General features: G+C 41.5%; 1 protein-coding gene across 1 annotated transcript; it reads right to left on the minus strand.

Annotated features, from left to right (window-relative positions):
* Window positions 1–11,406: 11,406 nt before the first annotated feature.
* luc7l3.L (LUC7-like 3 pre-mRNA splicing factor L homeolog) lies at window positions 11,407–26,547 on the minus strand. Its single transcript, NM_001096916.1, is given in 11 exon segments — window positions 11,407–11,889; window positions 13,151–13,341; window positions 13,771–13,931; window positions 15,222–15,508; window positions 16,244–16,405; window positions 16,791–16,895; window positions 18,616–18,690; window positions 19,583–19,727; window positions 19,835–19,874; window positions 20,478–20,544; window positions 26,415–26,547. Coding segments are annotated over 10 exon segments (1,299 nt in total). The 5' UTR covers window positions 26,514–26,547; the 3' UTR covers window positions 11,407–11,889; window positions 13,151–13,183.
* Between the last annotated feature and the right edge of the window lie 685 nt (window positions 26,548–27,232).

Here is a 27,232-nt window from a genome sequence, read left to right on the forward strand (position 1 = left end):
CTTATTACTAATCAGGCACCACAATGGTATTAGCTAATTTACTCTCATTTTTCACCCTTATTGGCCAGAACTAGGAATTGTTTTTATTCATACACACTAAGCCAACACTTATATATTTAAAATAGTATTTAATTTCTGTTATGGTTTTATTATTTATTGTATTTAAATGTGTGTCACGGGGAAGCTTTATGTTCCATACATATGTAAGATTTTCTTTACACCTTAATGGGATTATTTAGTTGATCATTTGTAGTTTGTTTTAAAGATATCTATATATATATCTATTTATATATATATATATATAAGGCAGAGTTTAGTATTAATTGATAGGATGCGGAGGTACCCTGAAATAAGCCATACATACAGTATAATTATGTACTATGTAAACCACAGTGCCTAATGAGCCGTTTCAAATATGGGAAAGCTGGCTAGTAATCAGGTGACATGTAGTTCTGGGTAGCAGCCAACCAGTGACTTGGGTTCCTTTAGCCTGCTTGCATTTTTGAGTATTTCCTAAGATTTTTACATTACTTTCATGTAGTTAGTTCTTTATACATGGAATCATAGGGATTGGTAGAAGGATTCTCTGTATACGATGAGTGTTTTGTGATCCAGACTAAAGATGGCCATAAACTGAAAGATCCGCTCGTGGCGATATGGGGCTGATCTGAACATGGGCCCTAGGGCCTAACGATCGGATCATAATGCTGCCAATATGGCAGCTTATAGGCCCAAGTTGGCATTCATAACAATTATCTTGGAAATAAATTAATGCCCAACCAAACAGACTTGAATTGGAAGATTTTCAGTGGCCTGATGTTGCTTAAATCAAGATCATCAAGCCTTTAACTTGGAACTTTTGCTGTAGCAGTCCAAAAGGCAATGCGCTCGGTTTACACGATACATACTGCGTGTCTCAAGCTTTTACGAATATGCATTCTTCTTTACAAGCAAGTATATATGCCATGGATTGCCTGTTATAATCATACAATATGGACCAATACAAGTTGCCTATATGCTGTAAATTTAATCCAATCTCTTTGTAGAGAGCACTGCAGTGCACACAATTGATGGCTTAAATTGACAGGCATGTTTATTAAAAATATATATATATATATATATATATATATATTTTTTTTTTTCCAGACCTATAGGACGCATATACAGCTCGGATTAAGAGGCAGATTTATTAAGGGTCAAATTGAAAAGTAGAATTTCAAAAAAAATGTATGGCCCAATCTGTCAAATTTGATTAAAATTTTTAAAAAAATCTGATTTTCGAAATTTATCATACTCTGGCCCTTTAAGAACTCAATTAGACTATTCGCCAACCTAAAACCTGCTGAATTGCTGTTTTAGTCAATGGGAGATGGGATCAATTTGGAGTTGTTTGCACCCTTCCTGACATCTCTGAAATAAACAAATTCATTTCGAGTTTTTGGGTCGATTCTATTCACCCGAGTTTTACAAATAAACTTCGTCTTACCTTCACTCCTACCTTATCAACCAACAGCCATCCTAACCTCTGTACAAAGTGAGCATAAATGGGGTAGAAAGCTACACGGTAGGAGCCAGATTTATCAAGGGTCGAATTTTGAGATGATGGTTGTTTTTTTTTAAACACCCATTGCCTAGAAAATTGAATAAAAAAAAAGACCAACCGAAATTCATTACAAAAAAAAATTAATTTTTTTTACTTCGGTAAATAGGCTGAATTCAAATATTCGATTTTCCACCAAATGACTCCAAATAGGTTCTAGGAGGTCCCCCATAGCCTAAAACAGCAATTCACCAGGTTTTAAATGGTGAAAAGGTCAAGAGACAGTACATGATAAATTTCAATATTCAAATTTTAATTTGGACTATTCCCTAGTCGAAGTACACTAAAATGACCTTGAAATTTGCATTTTCACTTTGACCGTTGATAAATCTGCCCCCTAGGTGTGTATGATGTGATTTCTATCCTATCCCTTGTAAAAGCTGAATATGTATTTCTAAGGGGCATGTTGATTATGCTGTGTAAAAATACATTCTTCAAATAAAAAACTGTGTAAAATAAATGGCAAATTTGTCAAGGTCTGTTTTATTTTACAGTAGAATAAAGATACCGGCACACAAGGCTTTGGTTTTCAGGGAAACCCTTACTTTAATTCAAAGTGCGGAAGTGCAATGTTTCGGGGCCACGGCCCTTTATGAAGCATACAGAACCCATAATGAATGTAAATGAAGTAACAAAAGAAAAAAAAGTGTGAAAAGTATTTTTTCCCGTGAACACCAGATTTGCTGCTGTTATTTACTTTGTTTCAGACCTATGTAAGTTCCGCAGAAGTCATTAAAGGGATACTGTTATGGGAAAAAAAAAATTTTTTTTAATGAATCAGTAAATATTGCTGCTCCAGCAGAATTCTGCACTGAAACCCATTTCTCAAAAGATTTTTTTATATTCAATTTTGAAATCTGACATGGGGCTAGACATATTGTCAATTTACCAGCTGCCCCAAGTCATGTGACTTGTGCTTTGATAAACTTCAATCACTCTTTACTGCTGTACTGCAAGTTGGAGTGGTATCACCCCCCTCCCTTTTCCCCCCAGCAGCCAAACAAAAGAACAATGGGAAGGTAACCAGATAACAGCTCCCTAACACAAGATAACAACTGCCTGGTAGATCTAAGAACAACACTCTATAGTAAAAACCCATGTCTCACTGAGACACATTCAGTTACATTGAGAAAGAAAAACAGCTGCCTGCCAGAAAGCATTTCTCTCCTAAAGTGCAGGCAAAAGTCACATGACTTGGGGCAGCTGGGTAAATTGACAAAATGTCTAGCCCCATGTCAGATTTCAAAATTGAATATAAAAAAATCTTTGCTCTTTTGGAGAAATGGATTTCAGTGCAGAATTCTGCTGGAGTAGCACTATTAACTGATTCATTTTGAAAAAAAAAAAGTTTTCCCATGACAGTATCCCTTTAAGGGAAGAGGCTTTTTTGTTACATGGCAAATGATCCAACTGGTTTTTATTAGGGATGCACTGAATGCATATGCAAATTAGAGGCGGGAGGGAAATCAAGGGACTTTTTGGTCACAAAACAAGGAAGTAAATGTTTTCCCCCTTCCCACCCCTAATTTGCATATGCAAATTAGGATTCGGACGAATCTTTCGCAAAGGATTCAGGGGTTCAGCCGAATCCAAAATAGTGGATTCAGTGCATCCCTAGATTTTACACCACATAATAAATCTGCCCGAAATGTCTCATTCACTTACAAGAGAAGCACCTTGCCTATTAGCACTGGTCTTTGTTTAGTTCTTTAGAAAGTAGGTGACAGGCAGCCTACATAGGTGCTCCATATTTCACTATAACCTCTGTATAGTTACAGGTCTGTGTGCTGTATGCTGCAAGGTACAGGGGTGTGTACCCAAACTACTGGAACAATAAAGTCCTTGCAGTGGTGGCCAATGCTTTAGCTGCAGGAGAACAAAACACTATGATCACTCAGTCATAGGCTCTATCCCAGAATGCGTAAACAAATCCTTTGATTGGCCCCCGCTATTTTTAGGGAGTAAAAGTTCAGAGCTTTAAATTTGTTCTAACTCAATCCTTTTGATCGTTGGGATTGCATATAATACACACTAAATAAATTCTTGTTTCTATTCCTGCCTCCTGTTCTTTCTGAAGTTCAGAAGATGTTTGAGATGGCATTTAATTTCCTGTTGGGGGTCTTTCAGTCGGTGTGCATGGCCATAGGTACACATGAAAAACAGAATAACAAAGTTCTTGGTCTTCACTTTATAGGGATTACACTTATTTTTGGTAAAACCATGGAGCCCAATTTGTAAACCCCAGGTTTCAGTGTCATGACAAGTGCAGAACTCGCTTTTCCTACTAGCACCCCCAGTCGCTATAGCTTTACTTGTCCTCTTTCCTTGTATGATGTAGAGCAGTGGACCCTCCTCCTCCGCAACATGTTGCTCTCCAACACTTAGCTCCTGCTTTGAGGCCACTGGGAGAAGCATCCCTGAGGCCACTGGGAGAAGCATCCTTATTTCTCTTGCCTAAATTGGGGGACACAGGCACCATAGGATCTTCATCCCCATGGGCCTGTGTCCCCCAATATAGGACAAGAGAAAAAGATTTAACGGTAAGTACAAAAATCTCTCTTTCTCTTGCCTAAATTGGGGGACACAGGCACCATGGGGATGAAGATCCTGCAGCTGGAGATGGACACTATGTTGCAAACTGTGACTCCTCCTCCTGCCCTGGGCTTCATCCCCTGCCTCCTCCTATTACCTTCAGTTTCTTTTAGTGTCCTCAGAAGGAGAAGACACGGATTTCTGTGGCTGGAGCACGGATCAGGGCCCCAGGCCTAAGATCTTGCCACTTTCAGGGGCCACTGAATTATTCAAGAGCCTCTCCAGCTGCACCCTTTATGCCCTTCAGCCTTCCCGCTCTCCGGAGGTCTGCAGGCTTGCTCCTCACCCCTGCGCTGTCTTCCCGCTCTACGGAGGTCTGCAGCAGCGGTATACACCCACCTGGGTGTATACTAGCATACATGGATGTATATATATATATATATATATATATATATATATGTATGTATTACATCACTGCATGTGTATATATATATATTTATATTTTTCTGTGTGCTTATCTTCACAGGGGTCTATCTACACAGGGCACAACTGAGCTGGCTTCCCTAGGTGAGTACCTGCTTCATTTTATCACCCACCCACAACTCTCTCCTAGGCCCCTAGCTTAGTTCCCACTATCACACAGGGCCCTTACCGTGGCGTTCTGTTTCTGACGCCATTCTCCGCCTTTCCCTTGGGTGACACGCATCTGCGTTCCACCACCTTCCATTTCCGCCCCCTCCTGGCTTCTGGCGCGCTTTTCTTCTCTAAGCGCCATTTTGTCTCTTCGTGACACGCATATGCGTTCCAGCACTCGCTCTGACGCCTTCACACGCGCTCACTCTTGCGCCTCTGCCAGTCGCACATAACTTTACCGGATGGTCTCTGGATACCAACGCGGGCTCAGGTCTGTTCTCTATCCTACATGCCTTACCCTGCGCTCTCTCTCATCGCTCTTCTCCCTCTGCAGAATCCTTCTGGAGCGCGTCCTGACTGTCACTGCAGTACAGCTTGCAACGCCTTTTCCCATCTCTGTCTGCCTACCCTTACTACAACAGGTGCTGCGGTGGTGCATTGCATAAGGTGTCGCTTCTCTCTCCAGGCAGGTCACTCATTTTATTCTTGCCCACGGGGAGTGTTATTGCTGTTTGCTACTCTGTGCATGTATGCCCTTGTATGCTGTGGGAGTATGGGTACCATGTGTCACTTCATATCTCCCCTTTTTCTCTCTGCAGGCCACCCCATCCCTATTGCCTAGCCTTTTTCCCCTGCCTCACAAAAAATAAATAAATAAATAAAGAACTAAATACATACGTATTTCTAAAGGGATACTATTAGGGAATCTATACTCCCTGCTATTCTTCCGTGAAGGAGCATTATGGCTAACAAGGCAGAAGAGCCCAGGACCATCAAGTCCTCAGCTCAATCCCACCCACAGGTTTCTTTTTTAGCCTGCTCAAATTGTAAAGCAAAATTTAATTCAGCCTCGGCTGATTCACTGTGTGGGGCCTGCAGAAAACCTGACTCGCTGCCGCCCTCCCCGGCAGCTAGCTCTGACTCTGATCTACTTAGGGCCTTATCCCTCTCACTTGCAGGCATTCCGCATACCCGAGACCCTGGACAAGGTTCTTGAGCGTTTATCGCAACCTGCCCACGTTGACCCACGACCATCTCCTACAGACTCTCCTGAGGAAGGTCTCTCTGATGAGGAAGGTCTGGTCATCTCTGATCAGGACCTCCCTGATCTTGACACAGATGCCCCCAGAACCCAAGGGGAGGTGGAGGGCCTCATTCAAGCGGTACTCAGCACACTAAACATTGAGGACTCCACTGCCTCTATTGAACCTGCTAAGAACATTTTCAAACGGCACAAGAAGAGCTTATGTTTTTTCCCAGCATACGAACAGTTCGATGAGATTATCAAATCCCAATGGAAAAACCCTGATCACAGGGTACAGCTCTCCAAACGCTTCACCCAGACTTATCCATTCCCGAAGGAATGCATCGGCTCTGGTCTTCTCCTCCCGCAGTAGATCCTCCGGTCTCCAGGCTATCTAGGAATACCACCATTCCGGTCGCTGACGCGGCCGCATTTAAAGACCCCATCGACAAGCGTCTCGAGGGTTTCTGCAAATCTGCCTTCACAGCTTCCGGTTCCGCCTTCCGTCCTATTTTCACTATAGCCTGGGTGGCGAAGGCCATGGAGGTCTGGGTCAAACAGGTGGCTCAGCACATCGGATCCGAAGAACCTTCTACCGACAACTTACTCTCCCAAATCGCTGACGCCACTACATACATTGGAGACGCAGCTCTTGATACAGCACGGATGGTTGCGCAAGCTTCCGCTCAGTCTGTAGCAGCTCGCAGATTTTTGTGGTTAAAATCTTGGTCCGCTGACCTAACATCCAAACGCTCCCTAGTCAGCATACCCTTCCAAGGAAAACTCCTCTTCGGGGCTGAATTGGACAAGATTATCTCTCAGGCAACAGGGGGCAAGAGCACCCTTCTTCCTCAATCTCGACCCAGGAGACCACCCTTCAAACTGAGGCCCCTTTTTTCGTCCCTTCAGTCACGGGCAAAGATCAAAGACGCAACCTGACAAGTCCAACTCCAACTTCCGCTCCCGCTTTCAGGGCAAACAAAGACAAGCTTGGTCCTCTTCCAAGTCTACCTCCAAGCCCTCTCAAGACAAGTCTCACACGGCATGAAGGTGTGCCCCCTCTCGACGGGATACCCTTAGGAGGTCGGCTCATTTCCTTTCGAGAGGTATGGCACAACACGATTCGGGATCAGTGGGTCCTCCAGGTGGGTCACTCGGAATGCTGATCGACTTCACCCAGCCCCCCCCCCCCACAGATTTTTTGTATCCAGAATGCCGACCAAGGCCTCCGACAAAACCAATTTCTCTCCGTCATACAAGACCTCGCCTTAGAGGGAACCGTTCAACCGTACCACCAAGGGCCGAACGAAGAGGCTACTATTCAAATCCTTTTCATGGTTCCCAAGAAGGACGGTTCCCTCCGGCCCGTCTTAGATCTCAAGGATCTCAATCCATTTGTTCGGAAATGCTATTTCAAAATGGAGTCAATACAGTCGGTACTGTCATCCATGGAGGAAAACGAGTTCATGACAGTTATCGACATCAAGGACGCGTATCTCCATATACCGATCCACCCAGCTCATCACGGCTTCCTCAGATTCTACGTGGATGGCCAGCATTGGCAGTTCGTCGCCCTACCCTTCGGTCTGTCATCAGCTCCACGCACGTTCACAAAGGTCATGGCGGCAGCACTGGAGGAACTCAGACTCAAGGGTGTACCGGTCATTCCTTATTTGGACGATCTCCTCGTCAAAGGTCCTTCCGCGCCAGTAGCCCTCCGCCACACAACCCTAGTGCTAGAGACACTCACCTCCTTGGGCTGGACGATCCATTTCAAGAAGTCGAACCTCCACCCGACCCAATCCACAGAGTACCTGGGTTTCGTGCTGGACTCCAGACAAGGGAAGGCCTTCCTTCCACGGGACAAAGCCATGACGCTCCAGAGCCGAATTCGGTCGCTCATGGGACCCAACACCATACCTTCGGACAGCCATGCAGACCCTGGGCACGATGGTCGCCTCCTTTCCGGCCATCCCATATGCGCAGGCTCACACCAGATCTCTCCAACACACCATTCTGCTCCACAAACGCAGGGATCGCAGCAACCTGGATCGCAAGATAGCCATTCCCAGTCGGGTACAGCTCTCTCTACACTGGTGACTTCAACCACATCGCACGAGGGGCGGAATATCCTTCCCCCCCCAACACTGGACAGTTCTCACCACGGACGCCAGTCTCCGGGGGTGGGGCGGGGTCATCGGCCACACCACTGTTCTAGGTCTATGGACCCAGAAGGAAAAGAGGCTACCCATCAACCTTCTGGAGCTCAGAGCGATACGCTACTCTCTCGAACACACGGCGTCGTTACTCCGGGGAAAGCCCGTGCGGATCCAGTCCGACAACGTGACGGCAGTGGCCTACATAAACCATCAGGGCGGGACCAGAAGTCTCAGGGCCCTCAAGGAAGCCCAAGCGATTCTAAGTTGGGCAGAAAACAACGTCCCAGCGCTCTCCGCGGTCCACCTCCCCGGTGTGGACAATTGGATAGCGGACTACCTAAGCAGAGAGACTATCGACCGCGGGGAATGGAGCCTACACCACGAGGTGTTCCGCCTCATAGTGGACATGTGGGGGCTACCAGAGATCGACCTCATGGCGTCCAGGCACAACAGACAGGTCCAACAGTTCGTCTCCAGAAGCCTGGACCCCCTGGCCCACGTGGTGGACGCACTGGTGATTCCATGGCGGTTCTCCAGAGTTTACATCTTTCCCCCCCTCGCCCTTCTACCGAAAGTGCTCAAGACGATAAAGAGGGAAAGAACTCTCACCATTCTCGTGGCTCCATTCTGGCCCCGACGGTCTTGGTTCGCAGACATCGCAAACCCTTCCATCTCCCGCAGCGGGCAGACCTACTCACTCAAGGTCCAGTTGTCCACCCGAATTCTCATCTCTGGGCTTTCACGGCGTGGCTCTTGAAGCCTTGATTCTACGGCGCTCAGGAGCCCCTCCAGAGGCAGTTCCCACCATGCTGTGCGCACGCAAACCCGTCTCAGCTAAGATCTACCATCGGGTCTGGAAGACTTTCATTTCCTGGTGCGAGCAGAGGAACCTTGACCCACAACAGGCGGGAGCCCGGGAGACCCTTTCTTTCCTACAAGAAGGACTCGCGAAAGGTCTAGCCCTGAGTTCGCTGAAGGTGCAAGTGTCAGCGCTGTCCATACTTCTACAGAAAAAACTGGCACTGCACCCCAACATCAAGACCTTCTTACAAGGGGCTACACGCATTATTCCACCTTATCGTTGCCCAGTGCCTCCGTGGGACCTCAATCTGGTGCTTCCGCCCTGCAGGAGGAACCCTTCGAACCATTGGAACAGATCCCTCTGTCTACTCTATCCGAAAAGGTTGCCTTCCTTTTAGCCATCGCCTCCGCTAGGAGAGTTACCGAACTGGCGGCTTTGCCCTGCAGATCTCCCTTCACGGTTATCCATATGGACAAGGTTGTTCTCCGACCCCCGCCGGATTTTTTGCCTAGGGTGGTATCCGAGTTCCACTTGAATCAGGACATTGTGGTCCCCTCCTTGTGTCCAAACCCCAGGGGTCCCATCGAGAACAAGCTCCACACGCTCGACGTGGTAAGAGCCATCTCTTACTACCTTAAAGCCACAGCGGAAGTCAGAATATCGGACGCCCTCTTCATTATTCCCGACGGCCCTAAAGGGGGCCACAAGGCGGCCAAGTCGACATTGTCCAAGTGGATTCGAGCCATTATCTCCAGGGCTTATGCTGTCAAGGGGAAACCTCCGCCTCTCCAAGTGAAGGCTCACTCTACGCGTTCTCTCAGCACGTCTTGGGCATTCTGTCACCAAGCTTCAGCGGAACAGCTCTGTAAAGCGGCCACGTGGGCGTCCCTTCATACCTTCACTCGCTTCTACAGGCTCCACACTCATGCCTCAGACGACGCTGCCTTTTGGAGGAAGGTGCTCAGAGCTGTTATTAGCTAGTCACCTGCTATACAGTGTCCCACCCTTAGGGGAGCTTTGGGACATCCCCATGGTGCCTGTGTCCCCCAATTTAGGCAAGAGAAAGAGAGATTTTTGTACTTACCGTTAAATCTTTTTCTCTTGTCCTATATTGGGGGACACAGGCCTTCCCTCCCTATTCTGACACTGTTTTTTCACACCTGTTGGTGATTTTCTTATAACGTTTTTTTTTTTTTTATACTTTTGATCAAAGTTGTTCTTTGTTTTAGTGGGTATTGTTACTCTGTTCTCTTCTGTTTTGGGCTGTTCTGCTCCTTCTTCGGTTGAAACTGAAGGTAATAGGAGGAGGCAGGGGATGAAGCCCAGGGCAGGAGGAGGAGTCACAGTTTGCAACATAGTGTCCATCTCCAGCTGCAGGATCTTCATCCCCATGGTGCCTGTGTCCCCCAATTTAGGCAAGAGAAAGAGAGATTTTTGTACTTACCGTTAAATCTTTTTCTCTTGTCCTATATTGGGGGACACAGGCCCATGGGGATGAAGATCCTATGGTGCCTGTGTCCCCCAATATAGGACAAGAGAAAAAGATTTAGCGGTAAGTACAAAAATCTCTCTTTTTGAATTCCAGGCTTGGAGGCAATTTTGGTTGTATAAAAACCAAGTGTGATGCTAAACAGTCTCCTGTAGGCTACCGGAGCACATAGGGGCTACCAAATGGGCAATGACCGCACTTATTTGGCACCCCCAGGAACATTATTCATTCTTGTGTTGCTTCTGAACTCCTTTTACATCTTTATGTTGCTCATAGGTAAAAAAGGTTGGGGACCCCTGACGTAGAGTGATATTCTGAGACAATGTATGTTGTTTTTGAATTATTCAGCAGATCTTGCCAATTCAGCAATCTGGTTGCCAGGGTTCAAATTACCCTAACAACCATGCACGGATTTGAATAAGAAGAGACTGGAATATGAATAGGAGATGATCTGAATAGAAAGAGGAGTAATAAATGTAGCAACAACAATATATGTGTAGCTTTACAGGGCATTTGTTTTTAGATGGAGTCAGTGACCCCCAGTGAGTAAAAAAAAGTATATTTTAAATAATAAAAAACTGGCCATTCTATAACTTACGAAACGTTAATTAAAGGTGAACCGCCCCATAAAGGATTTTTCATAAAGAAGGCCACAATCTTGGAGATACATGATTTAAGAAGACTTATAAAAAACACCAATTTGTAGAGCAGTGGTTGGTATCCATTTTCAGTTCATGCCCCACATGAAGGTCCAATATTTGTCCTGGGACCCCTTGGAGTGAAAATATACATTTAACTGTTGTACCCCCAAATCCCAACTCAACTGATCAAATGGAGCTTTCAGGTTTAACCAAGAGAGCAAATCATCAATATGATCTACATCCATAATATCACTGTTAGCATTCTGTTCCATGGAAAATATGACTTCAATACTAATTTGAGAAAATGTATATTGTTTAAACATCCATTTCTTATGTAATCTTAGCATAAAAAATATCTGAATGAAAAGCATGAAACAGGATGGTGATTTAGACAAGCTGTTTGTTGACAGTGTCTTTAGATCTACTGATCACCAGGTAAAGGTCTCCTGGTAGATCCCAATATACCTTTTGGGCACCCCTGCTCTAGAGCTATAAATACAAGGAAGACCATGTTTTGTAACCAAAATATAAATAAAATGCTTTATTGAAGACACAGGTCAAAACTTGTCAATGCAAGTTTATTTAGAAGTAAAAAAAAAAAAGTGATTTATATCAAGGCTTTTAAATGACAAAGAAGCACATGTACAACAGAAATAAGATGCTTTATTTATAGTTGAGGGTCTAGGTCTACTGGTGAAAAATAAACTTAACGTGGTTCACAAAACAATCACTTTGCGTCTCCAAGTCCAAAAAAAAATAATTTTAAACAATGTGCAAGCAGGTGTCTAGGTCAATTAAGAGACTATCCTGTGTGCTTGCAACAGGACCGACAATGGAAGGACATGTGCACTAATTCACTATAAACATTACAACGGTTTTGAACTCAACTGTATAAATGCAATGCTAACAGCTTTAATTTTCATTACAGCTTTCTGTCACCTCATTTAAAGAAGGTCTTCAGTTAAGACGACTTGGGCAGGCGGCTCTCTCTGGTATCTGTAGTGCAGCCCTGCAAAGCCAAATTTACAGAAAGCAACCAAATTACTCAGCAGCCATATCACAAGGTGAACATACTGAATACCACACGCTGCTTCTGCCTCTGGGCCCCCTTGTATAAGACTCATGCAATAAGTATCTAGTTAAACCTCAAAATAGAAGATATAATATAAGGGATATATTATATCAACCCAACAGATATTTTGCTGTGAATATGTTTTATCCCATAACTGCCACTATAACTACACGACTGTCATTTTCCTACTGGGTAGGGAAATAATAATAATAAAAAAAAAAAAGAAAAAAGGACATACCTCTTATTTGCTTGCAATGAGAGTTAATCTATTTGGGTTTATTATCAAAAGAAATCTAAGAATGAGCAGCAAACTGCATCTCTACACACAGTTGAAAAAGAATTCCAAACTGTTAAATGGTAATAATAGTAATAAAGCTAAAAAAAAGTCTGGCAGCTCTGTGGCAACAAAGACAATTAAATGGCAAAAAAATATATATATATATTTTTTTTTTATAAAACAAACGTTAAGCTCATATCACAGGTAACATCATTCAAACATGGATTTTGGTATAGAAAGGAGTACCTGGCGTGAATACCTGATAAGTTTGCCTGAATCCTTGATTTTTAATTTGGCATTTTCATGGGCGGCTTACAACACCAACGTTGAGTGAGGTATGGCAGACAGGTGCAATTAAACCCTACACTCCATCAATCCAATTCTACAGGTTCTCGAGTTACAGAACAAACTGCATTAGAGTGCATGGCAACAAAGCAAAACTCTACACACATCTGTCACAAAAGCAAACGCTAAGTTTTTTTTTTTTTTTTAAAAAAGATATCCAGGGCTTTAATGTTAATGTGCGTTATCAAATGGATGGGACTGCCATGTGAATTAAAGTTTTTTTTTTTTTTTTTACATGTGTAGATAATGATAAAATACCAAGCAACTCAAAAAAGGAAATTCTCCAGTTGCATAAGTTTGGAGAGGCATGGCTAATGCTTCCGTGAAGGCACGTTGTGGGGAGAGACATGGGGAGTAGAGACTAAATGATTGTATTTCACTACAAAAAGAAAAACTTAAAAGGCAGAAGAAAACAGTATACCTCCACATTTTTTGCAGGGCTACATTGCATTCTCTCACTGGAGGGTGTTCTGTCTTCTAAATCATCTGCCTCATCTTCATCTGTGCATACTTACTCTGCACGGTTACATTCTAGCAAAACAAAAGACCAAGCCAAGAGTAACATGTTGCACTTACCTCTGCCTGATCAGAGGTCAAATCAGATCAGTTTTAATTGGACTGAGTGTCACCTTCAGATTTATTGCCTTCGTTCGCCCCATTGACCTCAACCTGTGCAACAGATTCCCTTGATTCAGTTTTTCTAGATTCACTCGGTTTCTCTCGACTGCTGGATTCTCTGCTTTTTTTGTCATCAGAGCTTCGTTTTTCTATAGAAACAGTATTAATGAGCAACAGCTAAATGCTAGTCACTGGAGCAAACAATGCTGTACAGGTAATTAATCCCGGCTTGTCTTGATTTTTCCGTCTTCAGAGACAAAATATGAAAGTAATTCTGGACAATGTCAGAAAAGACAGTCTTACTAGGATGGTCTTTCCTTTTAAAGGGCAACTATAACTTTGTATTTTCCATGACCAAATAAATAGCATCTTTTTTTTTTTTTTTTTTCCCTTTTTAGGCAATTTTTTTATGCCAGAGTTTGTAGAAATATCCTTATGTTCAGGGCCACTCTCTCCAGAGCTTCTGTGCTCCCAAGTTTAAAAAAATATGGAGGCTTATACAAAGCCAAAGAAAGCATACGTTATCCATACAATTTTTTTATGGTTAAATACAAAGTTAAAATGTGAGCTAGACAAACCTTTTTCCTTAGATTTTCTGTCCCGGTCCCTCTCCCTACTTCTGCTTTTGTGTTTGTATGATTTCCGTTCTCTGCTTTTAGACCTCCTCTTTTCCCTGCTTCGGGATCTGTGCTTTCTTTCTGTTCTGTTGTGACTTTGGCTTCTTTGGCGCTCTCTACTCCTACAAACAAACGAAAAATTAAACAAAAAATAAAAAAAATAAGTTTTGAGATGCTCATGGGACTATGTCACAAAGTCCTCTGTCATATCAGTTTTCACCTAGCTAGTGATGCTTCCCCAAATAAAAACAAACCCAATGCAGCATATTGTCACTTATGGGCCCAAACAACCTTCCCCTCAAATGTCACTGGACTGGACAGGCGATAGTGAACACTGGTGTCTAGTGCTGCTCAGCGACCACCAAAATAAATCAAAACTGTTCCCATGGCAACTAGAGACCATTTGTTTGGAAACACCACCTAGTGTAGTCCCACAAAAACACGCTCACCGCTTTTTGTAGTGTCTGCCCAGGTCTAATCAACATTCAAGAAGGTATTTCAGCAGCACTCCGATTTAGTGAAAAAAAAAATTACATTTTATTCGTGTCTCAAGTTAAGCGACGTTTTGAGCTTAATACCTCTGCCCTTCAGGCATGGTACTTCTAATAATTCTTATGCAGGTTTAAACGGTTATGATTTTTATGATGATTTTTTTAATTCCATACGAGTGTGCCTTGCAAACATTTTGATCTCATGATGTGTTATACTCTCATATCTTCCACTAGGTGGTGCATGGATGCTCTTACATGCAGTGCAGATGATTTTTGAACTAATTTTGACCTGTTAGGATACTGAAACCTACTTTTGGCTGCAGGTAACCTGCTTTTTGGAAGGGTATGGGGGTGTCAGGATCCATTATTTTATATAACTATATTTGATACATGTTGGGTAGACCCTCTGCTTCTCACTGCATTATGTATTCATGTCACTGGGATTTTGTTCTTGAAAGTCAATGTACCATTATTTGTGTATGTATGGCATTTAATATTCAGCGTCTGAATTTGATTGCATATGGGGCAGTTTTTTTACAGAATGGTTTAGCTGGCAGAGAAACTACCTACATTGCATTTATTGATGTTAGCCAGACCACTTATCCAAGGCCAGTCTGAACATACCAGGCAAAGGGGGAGATTCTTTCAATTTGCAGGGCAGCAGTAAAAGTCTGCAGCTTAACAAAGCATAATTCAGGAGACTGAAGGAATTATGAAAGCTCAAATCAATTGTCTTCCCTGTCTAAAAATGTATTTCAGTACAGGATTACTAAGCACTAGAGTACATGAGCAAAATGAAGAGTGCTCTTGATGAGGATAATGAAAAGCCTATAAATCCACGTGATAGTAAATTTATTTTTGAAAGTTGACCTTGCAAATAGTTGTGGAAATTTATTCCAACTTCAAAGCTATGTAATTTACCTGCTTCTCTTCCGATCTCTACTCCTTGACCTCTTATGGTCACGGGTTCTGCTTCCGCGTCTCTCGGATGTTCTGCTTGAATTTCTGCTACGAGAGCAGCTTCTTTTGCGTTTCTCCCTCTCACGATTTTTCTCCTTTTCTTTAGCTTCCTCCTCTCTCCGTCTTTTTTTCTCTCTCTCTTCTCTTTCCTGTTCCTTTTCTTTTTCTTTTTCACGATCTTTATCATCTCGCTCTTTCTTTGAACACTCATCCCGATCTGGGTCTGAAGATTTTTTTCTCATTTTTTCCTGAAACAGAAAGTGTAAGGTTTATTTTAGGAAGCCTCACCTTTAGTAAATGGCGATGTATAGGTACCTTTAAAATGCTGCATTACAATGGGTTTTACACGCACCTTCCATTATGTTTCCCCTGACAAACAGGAAAACAAACTTATTTTGTGTAATGGACATTAGTTCAATTAAAATGTACAAAGAAAGAATGTTCTATGCATACAACCTATACAGTAAAACCTCAAAGTTTTCCCTCATTTTACATTTTTTTCCCGCAGTCCTACCAATATGTATTGCATGATGTATATCCCTGATTTTACATTTTCTCCGATTTTACATAATTGTATTCTGGTCCCCTGAAAAACATAACATTGGGGTTCCATTGTGGTTTCACAAAGGGGTAATAAAGACGTTAATCTCCATCCATATGTGTATGTTGAAAGTACATTTGCCATCAAGAGTATTAGAAAGTTTATGACACACTGATATTCTTTCATATCAGTCAAGCTTAATAACCACCTTAATCATCTCCAACCCAATTTTTTCCAAATTTCAGCATGCAGAGCCCAAAAACCAGCCTATATGGGAAGGTGAGAACTGCAGGGATAGTGGGGAAAGAAATTCAAAAAAAATTGAAAAACATGAAATTTACAGCCTTTTGAGGTGACAGAACTACCTGCCAAAAGGGTGTACCATATTATCATAAATTCTGTAATAGAAAAGGGTAAATTACGAAGAAACTTAAAAACATACCTTTAATTCTTCTACTGTACTTTTAATTTTGGCATAGCCCATGTGCTGTTTTCCCATAAGGTGATCGTCTACTCTAGACTGAGCATCTCCAACAATTAAAAAGGCACCACAAACTTCACAGACTTCCATTTGTTTCTCTTGGGCTGCAAAACTTTCAATTGTCTGGAGAAAAAATGAACTGTATTAAATAAAGACTTACCCAAATCAAACACCAATACACTGTGCCAGAAGTATGGCTTTCTCTAGAGGAAAAAAAAATGTTGGAAGGACTGCACCAGAGACACTGGTTGGACAGCAGCAATCTATTTTAAAGTAAACATTAACTACCATTAATTTCTTCTATATTCTATACTTTATGGGCAAAATATTATCAGGTGCATACCTTCTCTGGTGATACTGCCTACCAGATAATACCTCTGTAAAGTTAGTAATAGCATTTTTTTTAAATCAGTATATGTAAAAAGTTCAAGCAAAACTATTGTTTGTGCTGCACATGAATAAGCACAGTACAGATTAGATTTATCAGAAGGAATATCTTGTGATTTACCGATGTTGTAGAGTTAAGCAGTTCCCGCTCTTCTTTTAGCTGTTCAACAAGCTTCATCATCCCTTGAGCTTCCTCTACCTTTCCTTCAGAACCAAGCTCCTCAATCTATTTAGAAATGAATAATAAAAAGCCAGAGAATGAGACGGTGTTTAGAAATAATTCAAATAATTATGAATGGTGTCCACAAGCTAGTTCTCGGGTGCCATTCTGCATAAAACGCGTTGATTCCTCAAAAAATATGCAAATAACTAACTCTTTAGTTAGCTAAAAATCTGATAATGACCATTCCTATAATTTTTAGGGAATTTCTTAGGACTAGTGGGAAAGCAACCAGTCACCACAAAGCCAAGTGCTACTGTAGTTGTCTGAAAAATGAAATAATATGAAAGACACTTTTGCTGGTCACTGGGCTTGTGGGGTTTGTAAAAATATAATGCAGTGTTGCCCTGCACTAGTAAAACTGCTGTTTGCACTTCAGAAACACTACTATTGTCTATATAAATTAGGGATGCAACGAATCCACTATTTTGGATTCGGCCGAACCCCCGAATCCTTCGTGAAAGATCTGGCCGATTACCGAACCCTAATTTGCATATGCTAATTAGGGGTGGGAATGGGAAAACATTTTTTACTTTCTTGTTTTGTGACAAAAAGTCACGTGATGTCCCTCCCTGCCCTTAATTTGCATATGCTTGCAAATTAGACTGGGCAGAAGGATTCGGCCGAATCTGAATCCTGCTGAAAAAGGCCGAATCCCGGATTTGGTGCATCCCGAATATAAATAAGCTGCTGTGTTGCAATGGGGGCAGCTATTCAAAGGAGAAAAGGCTCAAGTTAGACAGCAGATAAGCTCTGTAGAACATAATGGTGTTATCTATTATCCACTATTCATCCTGTGCCATATAGCTTTTTTTCCATTTTCCGCCATTGCTACTAAGCAGCTTGTTTATATGAACTATAGTAGTGTTTCTGAAGCAAACACATCAGTTTTACCAGTGCAGGGCAACACTACATGATATTTTAATTACTTTCATTTTTTGGTGTTACGGTTCCTTTAACAGACATGTAAATAGTACTTTGATGCAGTGAAGGATTGTACTACAACCAGTTCAGGGAGTGAATGACCAAAGACCAGGCAAGTTAAACCTGGTTGGATAATCTGGAGGCATAATAACCACTAGGTTGGATAGTTTAGGGGCTTTCATATTTAAAAATAAAACAACAATTTAATTGCTTCTTTGCATCTTTCTCAGTATCACTTAAAAGGTGTCATTCACCTTCCAAAACTTTTCAGTTCAGTTGCTTTCATATAGATGGTAATTGAAAAAAAGTCTCTGTTGATCTATTTTTTTATTCATGACCATTGTTCCTGATATTTTAGTTTAATTTTTCACCTTATGTCCTGCTAAAGCTCTAGGACTGGGGTTGCTGACTCTGTAAACTGTCCTAAATTGATACATTGATACGTTTCTTATCTGTGGCCCTGCTGTGCAGAATCCCAGTTTCATTAAAGGCAGTGGTTATAATTAATACAATAGTTGCTAATATTTCACAGATGCTGTGAGAAATGTATCAACTAATGTAGCAAATTGTAGCAGTTCAGTATCTGAATCTGGATTATGCTGCCAAACACCAGCAACAGGAACAAACTTCAATTCTGGAAACGGTGATAAATACAAAATGGAAAGCAACTGAAAACACTTCTGGTGAACAAACTGATGGCGGACAAGCCCTTTTAGAGTATAAATGCCCGGTACGAAATTTAGGCAGATATTGTCAGTTCTACAGAGAGAGAGAAAACAAAAAAAAAAAAAAAAAAATTTACCTGCTCCAATAACACTTCAATTTTATCTGTTAATACTTGAACCTTCTCTTCATTTTTTCCAGCTGGACCAACAGACTATGAAAAATGTAAAAAAAAAAAAAAAAAAAAAAAATTATCCATCAACATTAACAGAGCTGCCCTGTAGAATTGTTCTTAGTACTGGAGAAAACTTATTCAGACTGTTTTATAGTATCTATGTGCAGGCTATGGTCCTACTTAGGGGGCTGCTCCTGCTGAACTGTGCTTAAAACAAGGGATTACCTAGGCTGGCAAAAAAAGGTTAAAACTAAGTAAGCCTTATCAGAAAGGCCCATCTAAATATACCAGTAAACCCCAAAGTAATGCTGCTCTGAGTCCCCTGTCAAAAGAAACACAGCATTTATTTCGTTCTATTGTGTACACATGGGCTTCTGTATCAGACTTCTTGCCTTCAGCTTAAACCTCATTGCCCTAGGCAAGAGCATGCTCAGTTTGCTCCTCTTCCACCCCCCTCCCTTCTCTACTGTAGTCTGAGCCCAGAGCAGGGAGAGACTCAGACAGGAACTGATGTCACACCATGTTAACACTGAATCTCCTATCCTAAAGATAGAGAGTTTCTAGAGCTTTTTATACTCCGGTATGGTAAAACATTCTACAGAATAAATATAGCATTCTAGCTTGCACTATTGCAACTAATCTATTGGCAATACAATGCCTCTGTAGCTTTACTTCTTTAAACAAACATGGAAGCCCATTCCTGATACTAGGAGACAATGCTACTACACAAATTGCCTTTTTCTAGAGGCTGTACAGCAGTAAGGAAAGGGGGAGAATAAACTGTCTGGTCAGAAAGAATATGAGGAATAAAAGCTTGTGTGCTAAAAAAAAAAACAAAAAAACAAGTTGGGAATTTAGTGGATAGAATATAACGTATAGAATAGGGATTACAATCACAAAGATACCAATGGAGTTGGATATGGAGACTTACTCCAGAAGCCTGTTGAGACTGAGAAAGAGCCAGTCGTGCGTGACCTCTACGTATTCGGCGTTCCACTTCAGCCAGCAAGCTTTGCAAATAACGCAAAAAGTCCTTCTCGTAGCCACACTTCAGGTAACGGGAGCTCTTCTCGTACCTAAAAAAAAATCAGGTATATTTATTACTTTTCTACGTACATGTTCAGTATAAATGTGAAAAGTGAGCTAAGTAATCAGAAGGTTATTCATTTTCAGGCAAACTTACTGTTTTCGTAGATTTTCATCATGGATCTTTTCACATGGACCTAAAAGAAAAAAATTAAACTACATTCAAACATCTGTGAGTACTAACCATATAGAAGGACAAAATAATCAAGTTCTGGCCTAATCTTTCTCCATGGGCCAGAAAACCCTGGGCAGCTAGAGAATGCTGCTAAGAGACTAAGATTTCTCACTCTAGCCTATCAAATTTGCAAATACATATAGCAATAGAAGCAGCTTCTTGATACAATATTTGGGCCAACGGGTTGCAAATTTGATCAAGGATGATCAAATTATCATCAGGAAAACACCTATGTATAGGTATATTTAATTTACTATGGGCTTCAGACATTAGATAAAGGCACTGTCAGACACAATTACCATAACAACCCCAAAATTCTATAAATTTGTAATTGACCCCATCATAATATTTAACAAAAAAAAAAATGCAAAAAGGCAAAAATGTTAAAAAAGGTCTCACGGTTTACTGGACTCTATCACATATGTCGGAGACACACACACAAACACAACGTAAAATATAAAAAGCATCCTCGGACAACTGGAGCCATTTCCATATTTTACATTCACATATGCTCTACCAAAGAAACGTCTCGCATTGCTTTGGACTTTTCACAATCTTCACTTACCCAAATCTGAACGTGTATTGGTGAACAATTCTGCTGGACAAAATTCACAAAGATAGTATTTGCACACCTGAAGAAAGAGAAAAACAATCACTACACAAGTGTCAAAACCTTTCCATATGTATATATACAAATATATAGGGAAGGAATGTTCTGGGCACACAATAAGGCACCTCCTACCCATATGTATAAATACAAATATACAGAGAAGGAATGTTCTGGGCACACAATAAGCCATACCCTCATACTGTACTGTCTAAAGAGCACAGTATAGGAGCCCTTACTAATAAGTAGAGCAACAAATGTATAGGCTGCATGTTCCAGCCCCAGATCAATTCGGTTGCACATAAAATTGCAGAGCCTTTGCCCAGCGAAATGCAGCAACCAAAGTTCCCATAACCAGAGTGGAGCCTGCAACAATACAAAGAGCAGTATAACAGGTGATCTTCAATATTAGTTGTCAACAGAATACAGGTACAGCTCATTTGAGCAATCACAGGACTGTGCTGCAAGACGGTGTCCTATTTTGATAAGTATATGATTAAGTTTAGCTCTACAGCATAAACATTGGAATAATATTTTTTATACATAAAAGCATGTGTGAATGTTACCTATGGAGCAAAGATCCTAGAGAAATAAGGTTTGTGGGACACCTGGCCACATATTGCTGCACATATGAAATCTATTGTTAAAGGGGAACTATAGCGAAAAAATAAGCTCATACTGAAATAAGAAACTTTCTAAATACAATCAACTACAAATTCTGTACTGTCAGATATTCATTGACAGTTAGGTCCAATATATCTGATAGGGGGGGCTCCTTTTGTCTAGAAGATGTATTAGGGTAAGGCCAGACGAGGAGATTCGGGGAGATTTTGTCGCCTGGCGACTTATCGCCACGTCTTTTGCGCGACTTTCTCCCCGAACTACCTCAGCGTTTTTTCCCCATACACTAGAATGAAAAGTCGCCTGCGCTAATGCACACGCGGCGATGCATTTTCAATAGTCGCCCAAAGTTGCCTCACTGAGGCAACTTTGGGCGACTATTGAAAACGCATTGCCGCGTGTGCATTAGCGCAGGCGATTTTGCGCCTATGGGGAAAAGACGCTGAGGCAGTTCGGGGAGATAGTCGCGCAAAAGACGTGGCGATAAGTCGACAGGCGACAAAATCTCCCCGAATCTCCTCGTCTGGCCTTACCCTTAGAGCTCACTATTAAAATCACCAGAAACCATGCATCTCTAGACAGGATTTGTGCGGTTATTTTGTTAGATTTTGTACTGGAATCAGTTATTTGAATAAGCTCAAATTAATTTGCTAAGAAAGGAAGCCCCCCCTCCCTATAAGTCATATTGGATCTAACGGTCAATGAATATCTGCTGCATGAAGAGAAACAGATGCCGAGAGAGGAATATTGAACATAATTATTTCAGCAACAGTGAAATAATTCAGAAAATTTAATTGATGTATTTAAAAATGTTCTTATGTCAGTATGCTTAAAGTGATACTGACACTAAAAAAAATATTTTCAAAATATTAATCTACATAAAAAGCTGTTTTTGCCTCCAATAAGGATTAATTATATCTTAGTTTGGATCAAGTAAAAGGTATGGTCTTATTGTTACAGAGAAAAAGGAAATCATTTAAAAAAATGTTTGATTACTGGATAAAAAGGAGTCTATGGAAGACGGCCTTTCTGTAATTAAGGTCTTTCTGGATAACTGGTTTTCCCATAAACAGAACCCATACCTGTACTACAAAAGTATAGATCACTTGCTGCTTTACCCAGCAAAACCTTATGTGACCATTATCTCTCTATGGGTGCACCTTTTTAACAAAGTAAGATAAATAGTATTTTACAGAGGGAATTACATTGAAATAGTTCTGCCACTGGATGGACTTTCAACTTACACTAAAGGTAAGGCCAGACGAGGAGATTTGGGGAGATTCACTGAGGCAACTTTGAGCGACTATTGAAAACGCATCGCCGCGTGTGCATTAGCGCAGGCGATTTTGCGCTGTAGCCTATGGGAAAAAGACGCTGAGGCAGTTCGGGAAGATAGTCGCGCAAAAGACGTGGCGATAAGTCGCCAGGCGACAATCTCCCCGAATCTCCTCGTCTGGCCTTACCCTAAAAGGCAGAACACATTAAAAAGCATGGCAAAAGCACTTATAGGAATTATATGTGTAGGTAAGAAACTATTTTTTGTACCTGTGTGTCAATCCTGACAGACATGACTCCGGAAAAACAGGGGCTTGTCCCTGCTTTGCAGCATCTCTCTGTCAGCTGTTTATTAGTCGCTTGTTGATTCTTAGATTTCCTATTTGCTAAATCTTACCTGCTAATAATGCACGATTTATGCTATAATACGGTGCATCAGCAGCAGAGAAGAGGTGCCACAACTCCCGCTCTTCCTCAAATTACAATGGGGTTCAGTTATAAACCAAAAAGAAGTTTGTAATGATTTCATATTCTCCATTATACAAATGATACACCTTTGTACAACTCCAGCTAAAGGAACAGTAACACAAAAGGATGAAAGTGTTTTTAAGTAATTAACATATAATATACGGTTACGATGCAATGGTAAAAGCGGTATGTTTGTTTCAGAAACACTACTGTAGTTTATATAAATAAGCTGCTGTGTAGCCATTTAAGCTGGAAAAGACCAGTTACACAACATAAGCCCTGTCCAATACAATGGTGTTTTATTTATGTGCTATGTAACTTGTGCATTTTCTATTTTTTCCCATCTTAAATGACTGCCCCCTTGGCTATACAGCAGCTTGTTTATATAAACTACAGGTATAGGACTTGTTATTCAGAATGCTCAGGACCTGGGGTTTTCTGGACAAAGGATCTTTCCATAGTTTGGATCTTCATATCTAAATTATACTAGAAAATCATTTAAACATAAAATAAACCCAACAGACTGGTCTTGCCTCCAATAAGGATTAATTATATTTTAGTTGGGATTATTACAGAGAAAAAATCATTTGGATAAAATTGAATCTATGGGAGACAGCCATTCCAGAATTCGGAGCTTTCTCGATAACGGATTTCCGGATAAGTGATCCGATACCTGTATAGTAGTCTTTCAGAAGCAAACTAGTTTTACTAGTGCAGAGCAACAGTACATTATATTTCTATTACTTTGATACACTTTCAGTTTTTGGGTTTACTGTTCCTGGGGTTGGTCTGCTCTCCTTTAAAGAGGTGGTTCATCTTTACGTTAGCTTTTAGTTTGTCATAAAATCATCAATTCTAAGTAACTTTCAATTGGTCTTCATTATTTATATAGTTTTTTTAATTATTTTCCTTCTTATACCAACTCTTCCAAGTTTCGAAATAGGGGTCACTGACCCCATCTAAAAACAAATGTTCTGTAAGGCTACACATTTATTGCTATTGCTACTTTTTATTAATCGTCTTTCTATTCAGGCCTCTCCTATTTTTTTTTTTCAACCCTCATTTGAAAGCTTGAAAGAGTCAGAAGGCAAAGAATTAAAACTAAAAACAAAAAATAATGAAGACCTATTGAAAAGTTGCATAGAATTAGCCATTCTATAACATACTAAAAGTTAACTTAAAGGTGAACCACCATGAGTGATCCACGTCAAAGCAAACAGACATAGAAACACAATGCAAACCATAACCAGTGTTTGCCACATCATGAAAAGAGCAGAGTACTTTCTTGCCATTACTAAGCAACAACTTTAGGAAAACGTACCTCTCAAGACACGACAGCACAACAGTTTTCTTTTAGGGCTCTTACACATGAGCGTTCTGACCTGCGCTCCCCTGCGTTCCGTTTTTTGGCGTTCAGCCGCAGGGGAGCGCAGGAATAGACGCAAGTCATTATTTGAAATGGGTCTGTACTCACTCAGGCGCGTGTAGGCGCCGAACGCAGGAAAAATGCAGCATGTTGCGTCTGAACCTGCGTTCGGCACCTACACGCGCCTGAGTGAGTACAGCCCCATTTCAAATAATGACTTGCGTCTATTCCTGCGCTCCCCTGCGGCTGAACGCCAAAAAACGGAACGCAGGGGAGCGCAGGTCAGAACGCTCATGTGTAAGAGCCCTTATACCCTGAAAGAATGCCAGCTTTTCATGCATTTTAACTGTATGGATCTCCTAGTACATTTGTTGAGATGATCACAAGTTTCTCATTTAATTCAATTCCAACTAAACTGCACAGACGCTACTACAGAGTCCAGCGAACCAACCAATTGGCTTCTTGGACTGTATCAGAAGAGTGTTATCAACTATCAAATTGTGTAATATAGGGATTTCGCAAGTACAGAAACTTGGCCCATGCGTGCTCAGCATAACTAACTGTCCCATGTGCTGAGATGTGATATATATTGGCATAGAGAATAGTGTACCCCCTACTCCTATTATAAGGATATTAGAAGTCTATAAGGGGGCTGTGACCATTTAAACAGGGAACTCGGAGTATCACTCATGCATTATAAGGAAAAATGTACCCCCTACCGTAAATTATAAGGATATTATAAGTCACTGAGGGGTTCTTTGACCATATAAAAGCACAAGGCTGAGTTATACAGAGATATCGGAGTATCACTCATGTATTATAAGGGAAAATATACACCCTACTGTAAATTATAAGGATATTAGAAGTCACTGAGGGGTTCTGTGACCATATAAAGGCACAAGGCTGCAGACAGAGTTATACAGGGAACTCTGAGTATCACTCATGTATTATAAGGGATAATGTACCCCCTACTGTAAATTATAAGGATATTAGAAGTCACTGAGGGGTTCTGTGACCATATAAAGACACAAGGCTGCAGGCTGAGTAATACAGGGAACTCTGACTATCACTCATGCATTATACAAGATAATGTATCCCCTAATGTAAATGATAAGGATAATACATCACTGAGGAGCTGTTTGGCCATATAAAAGCACAAGGTTTCAGACTTCGTTATGTAGATCAGAGAAACTGAAGGTGATGTCTAATATATTTTACAACAGGTTGTACAATATTTCTTTACAATATAAAAGTTTCAGATGCAAATGTGACCAATTAGATCACTAAAAAAAAAAAAAAACATGTATATGGCCTAATTTACAAGATATGTGTAGCCCTTGTGTATTAAGTACACACAAATACATACAGTGGGGTGTTGGGGGTTAAATAATTCATCTATGTCCAGCCTGTTTGCCTCCACCTGTGACAGAACGTCACTACAACTCCCAGACTCCCTGACAGACTTCGCCCTCGAGGCCGATTCGGACACATTCAGCGCAGGTGCGGAGAGACCAGAGCAACAGGTATCTATGAGAGGTAATGGGGGACTCACTTTTGTACAATGAAAATACAGGTATGGGACCGGTTCTATAGAATGCTCGGGTTTTCCGGATAACTGGTCTTTCCGTAATTTGGGTCTTCGTGCCTTAAGTCTACTAGAAATTCATGGAAACATTAAATAAACCCAAGCAGCTTCCTTATAGAAATCCATTCCTCCCAGTTATTGGATTTCTAGTCCTGAGTAAGTGGAATTGCTGCAGAAAGCTGGGTGCGTCTGTTCCCTGGATGTGACTATAGAAACAATGTAGCAGAACGCGTGGGTCTCCTCCAGGCTGCTTCAGGAGTCACAACCGGCAGTGCACAACATAAACACACAGAAAATGCTACTGAAATTACATTTAGACAGCACTTGATAAAAACAACAGTTCATTTAATTGTATTGAAAGGTTGATTATATAGAAAGAGGTTTTGGGGAGGGAAACTGCCCATTAAAGGTGAGGATATTTGTAGTAAACACACACACTGCATTATTAGGTATAAAGATTTCCCAGACAGGTAGAAAGCCAGGAACAGAGTCTCTTAGAGGCAGGAGGGCAGGGCGGTTGCACAAAGAAGCTCCGGCCCGGTCTCAGCACTCAGCACACACAGACACAAGGAAGACTTACATTCTCATGATCCCAGTGCACGTTTGTCCGCTTCTCGTCCGGAGCCAAATTCCGGTCCCTTCCCATCAGCTCATCCAAGAGCTGTGCTGCCGAAAGCATCGTGACTGGCTCCCGCTCTCCTCACTCAACCACGTTACCTCAAAGCTTGTGATAAAAAAACAAAATGGCCGCAGCAACAAGCACTTTTCCCCACAATGCACCTGGGCAGCTCCCAGTCAGAGGGCGCCCACGCCTAGAATGTGGGCGGTCCCAACGAGAGCTTGCTTTAGGGCACGCCCCCATTCCTTGTTTCTCGCTGGATTCGCGCTTTGGTTTTGTAATCAGTGGCGGGAATGGTTCCTGCAGGGCAAAGGGCAGTGTCTGGGACACCAGGGGCCCACCATAAAACCTTAGACCAGAGGCCACGCTCAGTACTATTATTCTTAATCTCCTCAATCAACCTCTATTCTCTTAGATGGAATAATTGATTTAGTATGTAAAGAAAACAGACTATTTAGCCACTTTGTTCTCATAAAAATAGGGAATGACCATGAAATAGGGCAAAAGTTTAGCAGCATGAGGGACCACTGACACCTGGGCCCACCGGGAGTTTTTCTGGTATCCCGTTGTGCCAGTCCGACACTGGGCAAGGGTAAAGTTGTGGTAGAGTAAAGGAATCTCCAGACTTTACTGTGCAAGGAAATAATCTTCCCCATGCATTTCTTCATGTATAAAACATACCTCCCAACATTTTGGAAGTAAAAAAAGGGACAAAAAAAAGCGGATGTTTTGACCACGCCGCTTTCTGTGGCCCCACCCCCTAATTACCATGTTTATTT

The sequence above is a fragment of the Xenopus laevis genome, chromosome 9_10L, assembly GCF_017654675.1.
Source record: "Xenopus laevis strain J_2021 chromosome 9_10L, Xenopus_laevis_v10.1, whole genome shotgun sequence".
Taxonomy (NCBI): domain Eukaryota; kingdom Metazoa; phylum Chordata; class Amphibia; order Anura; family Pipidae; genus Xenopus; species Xenopus laevis.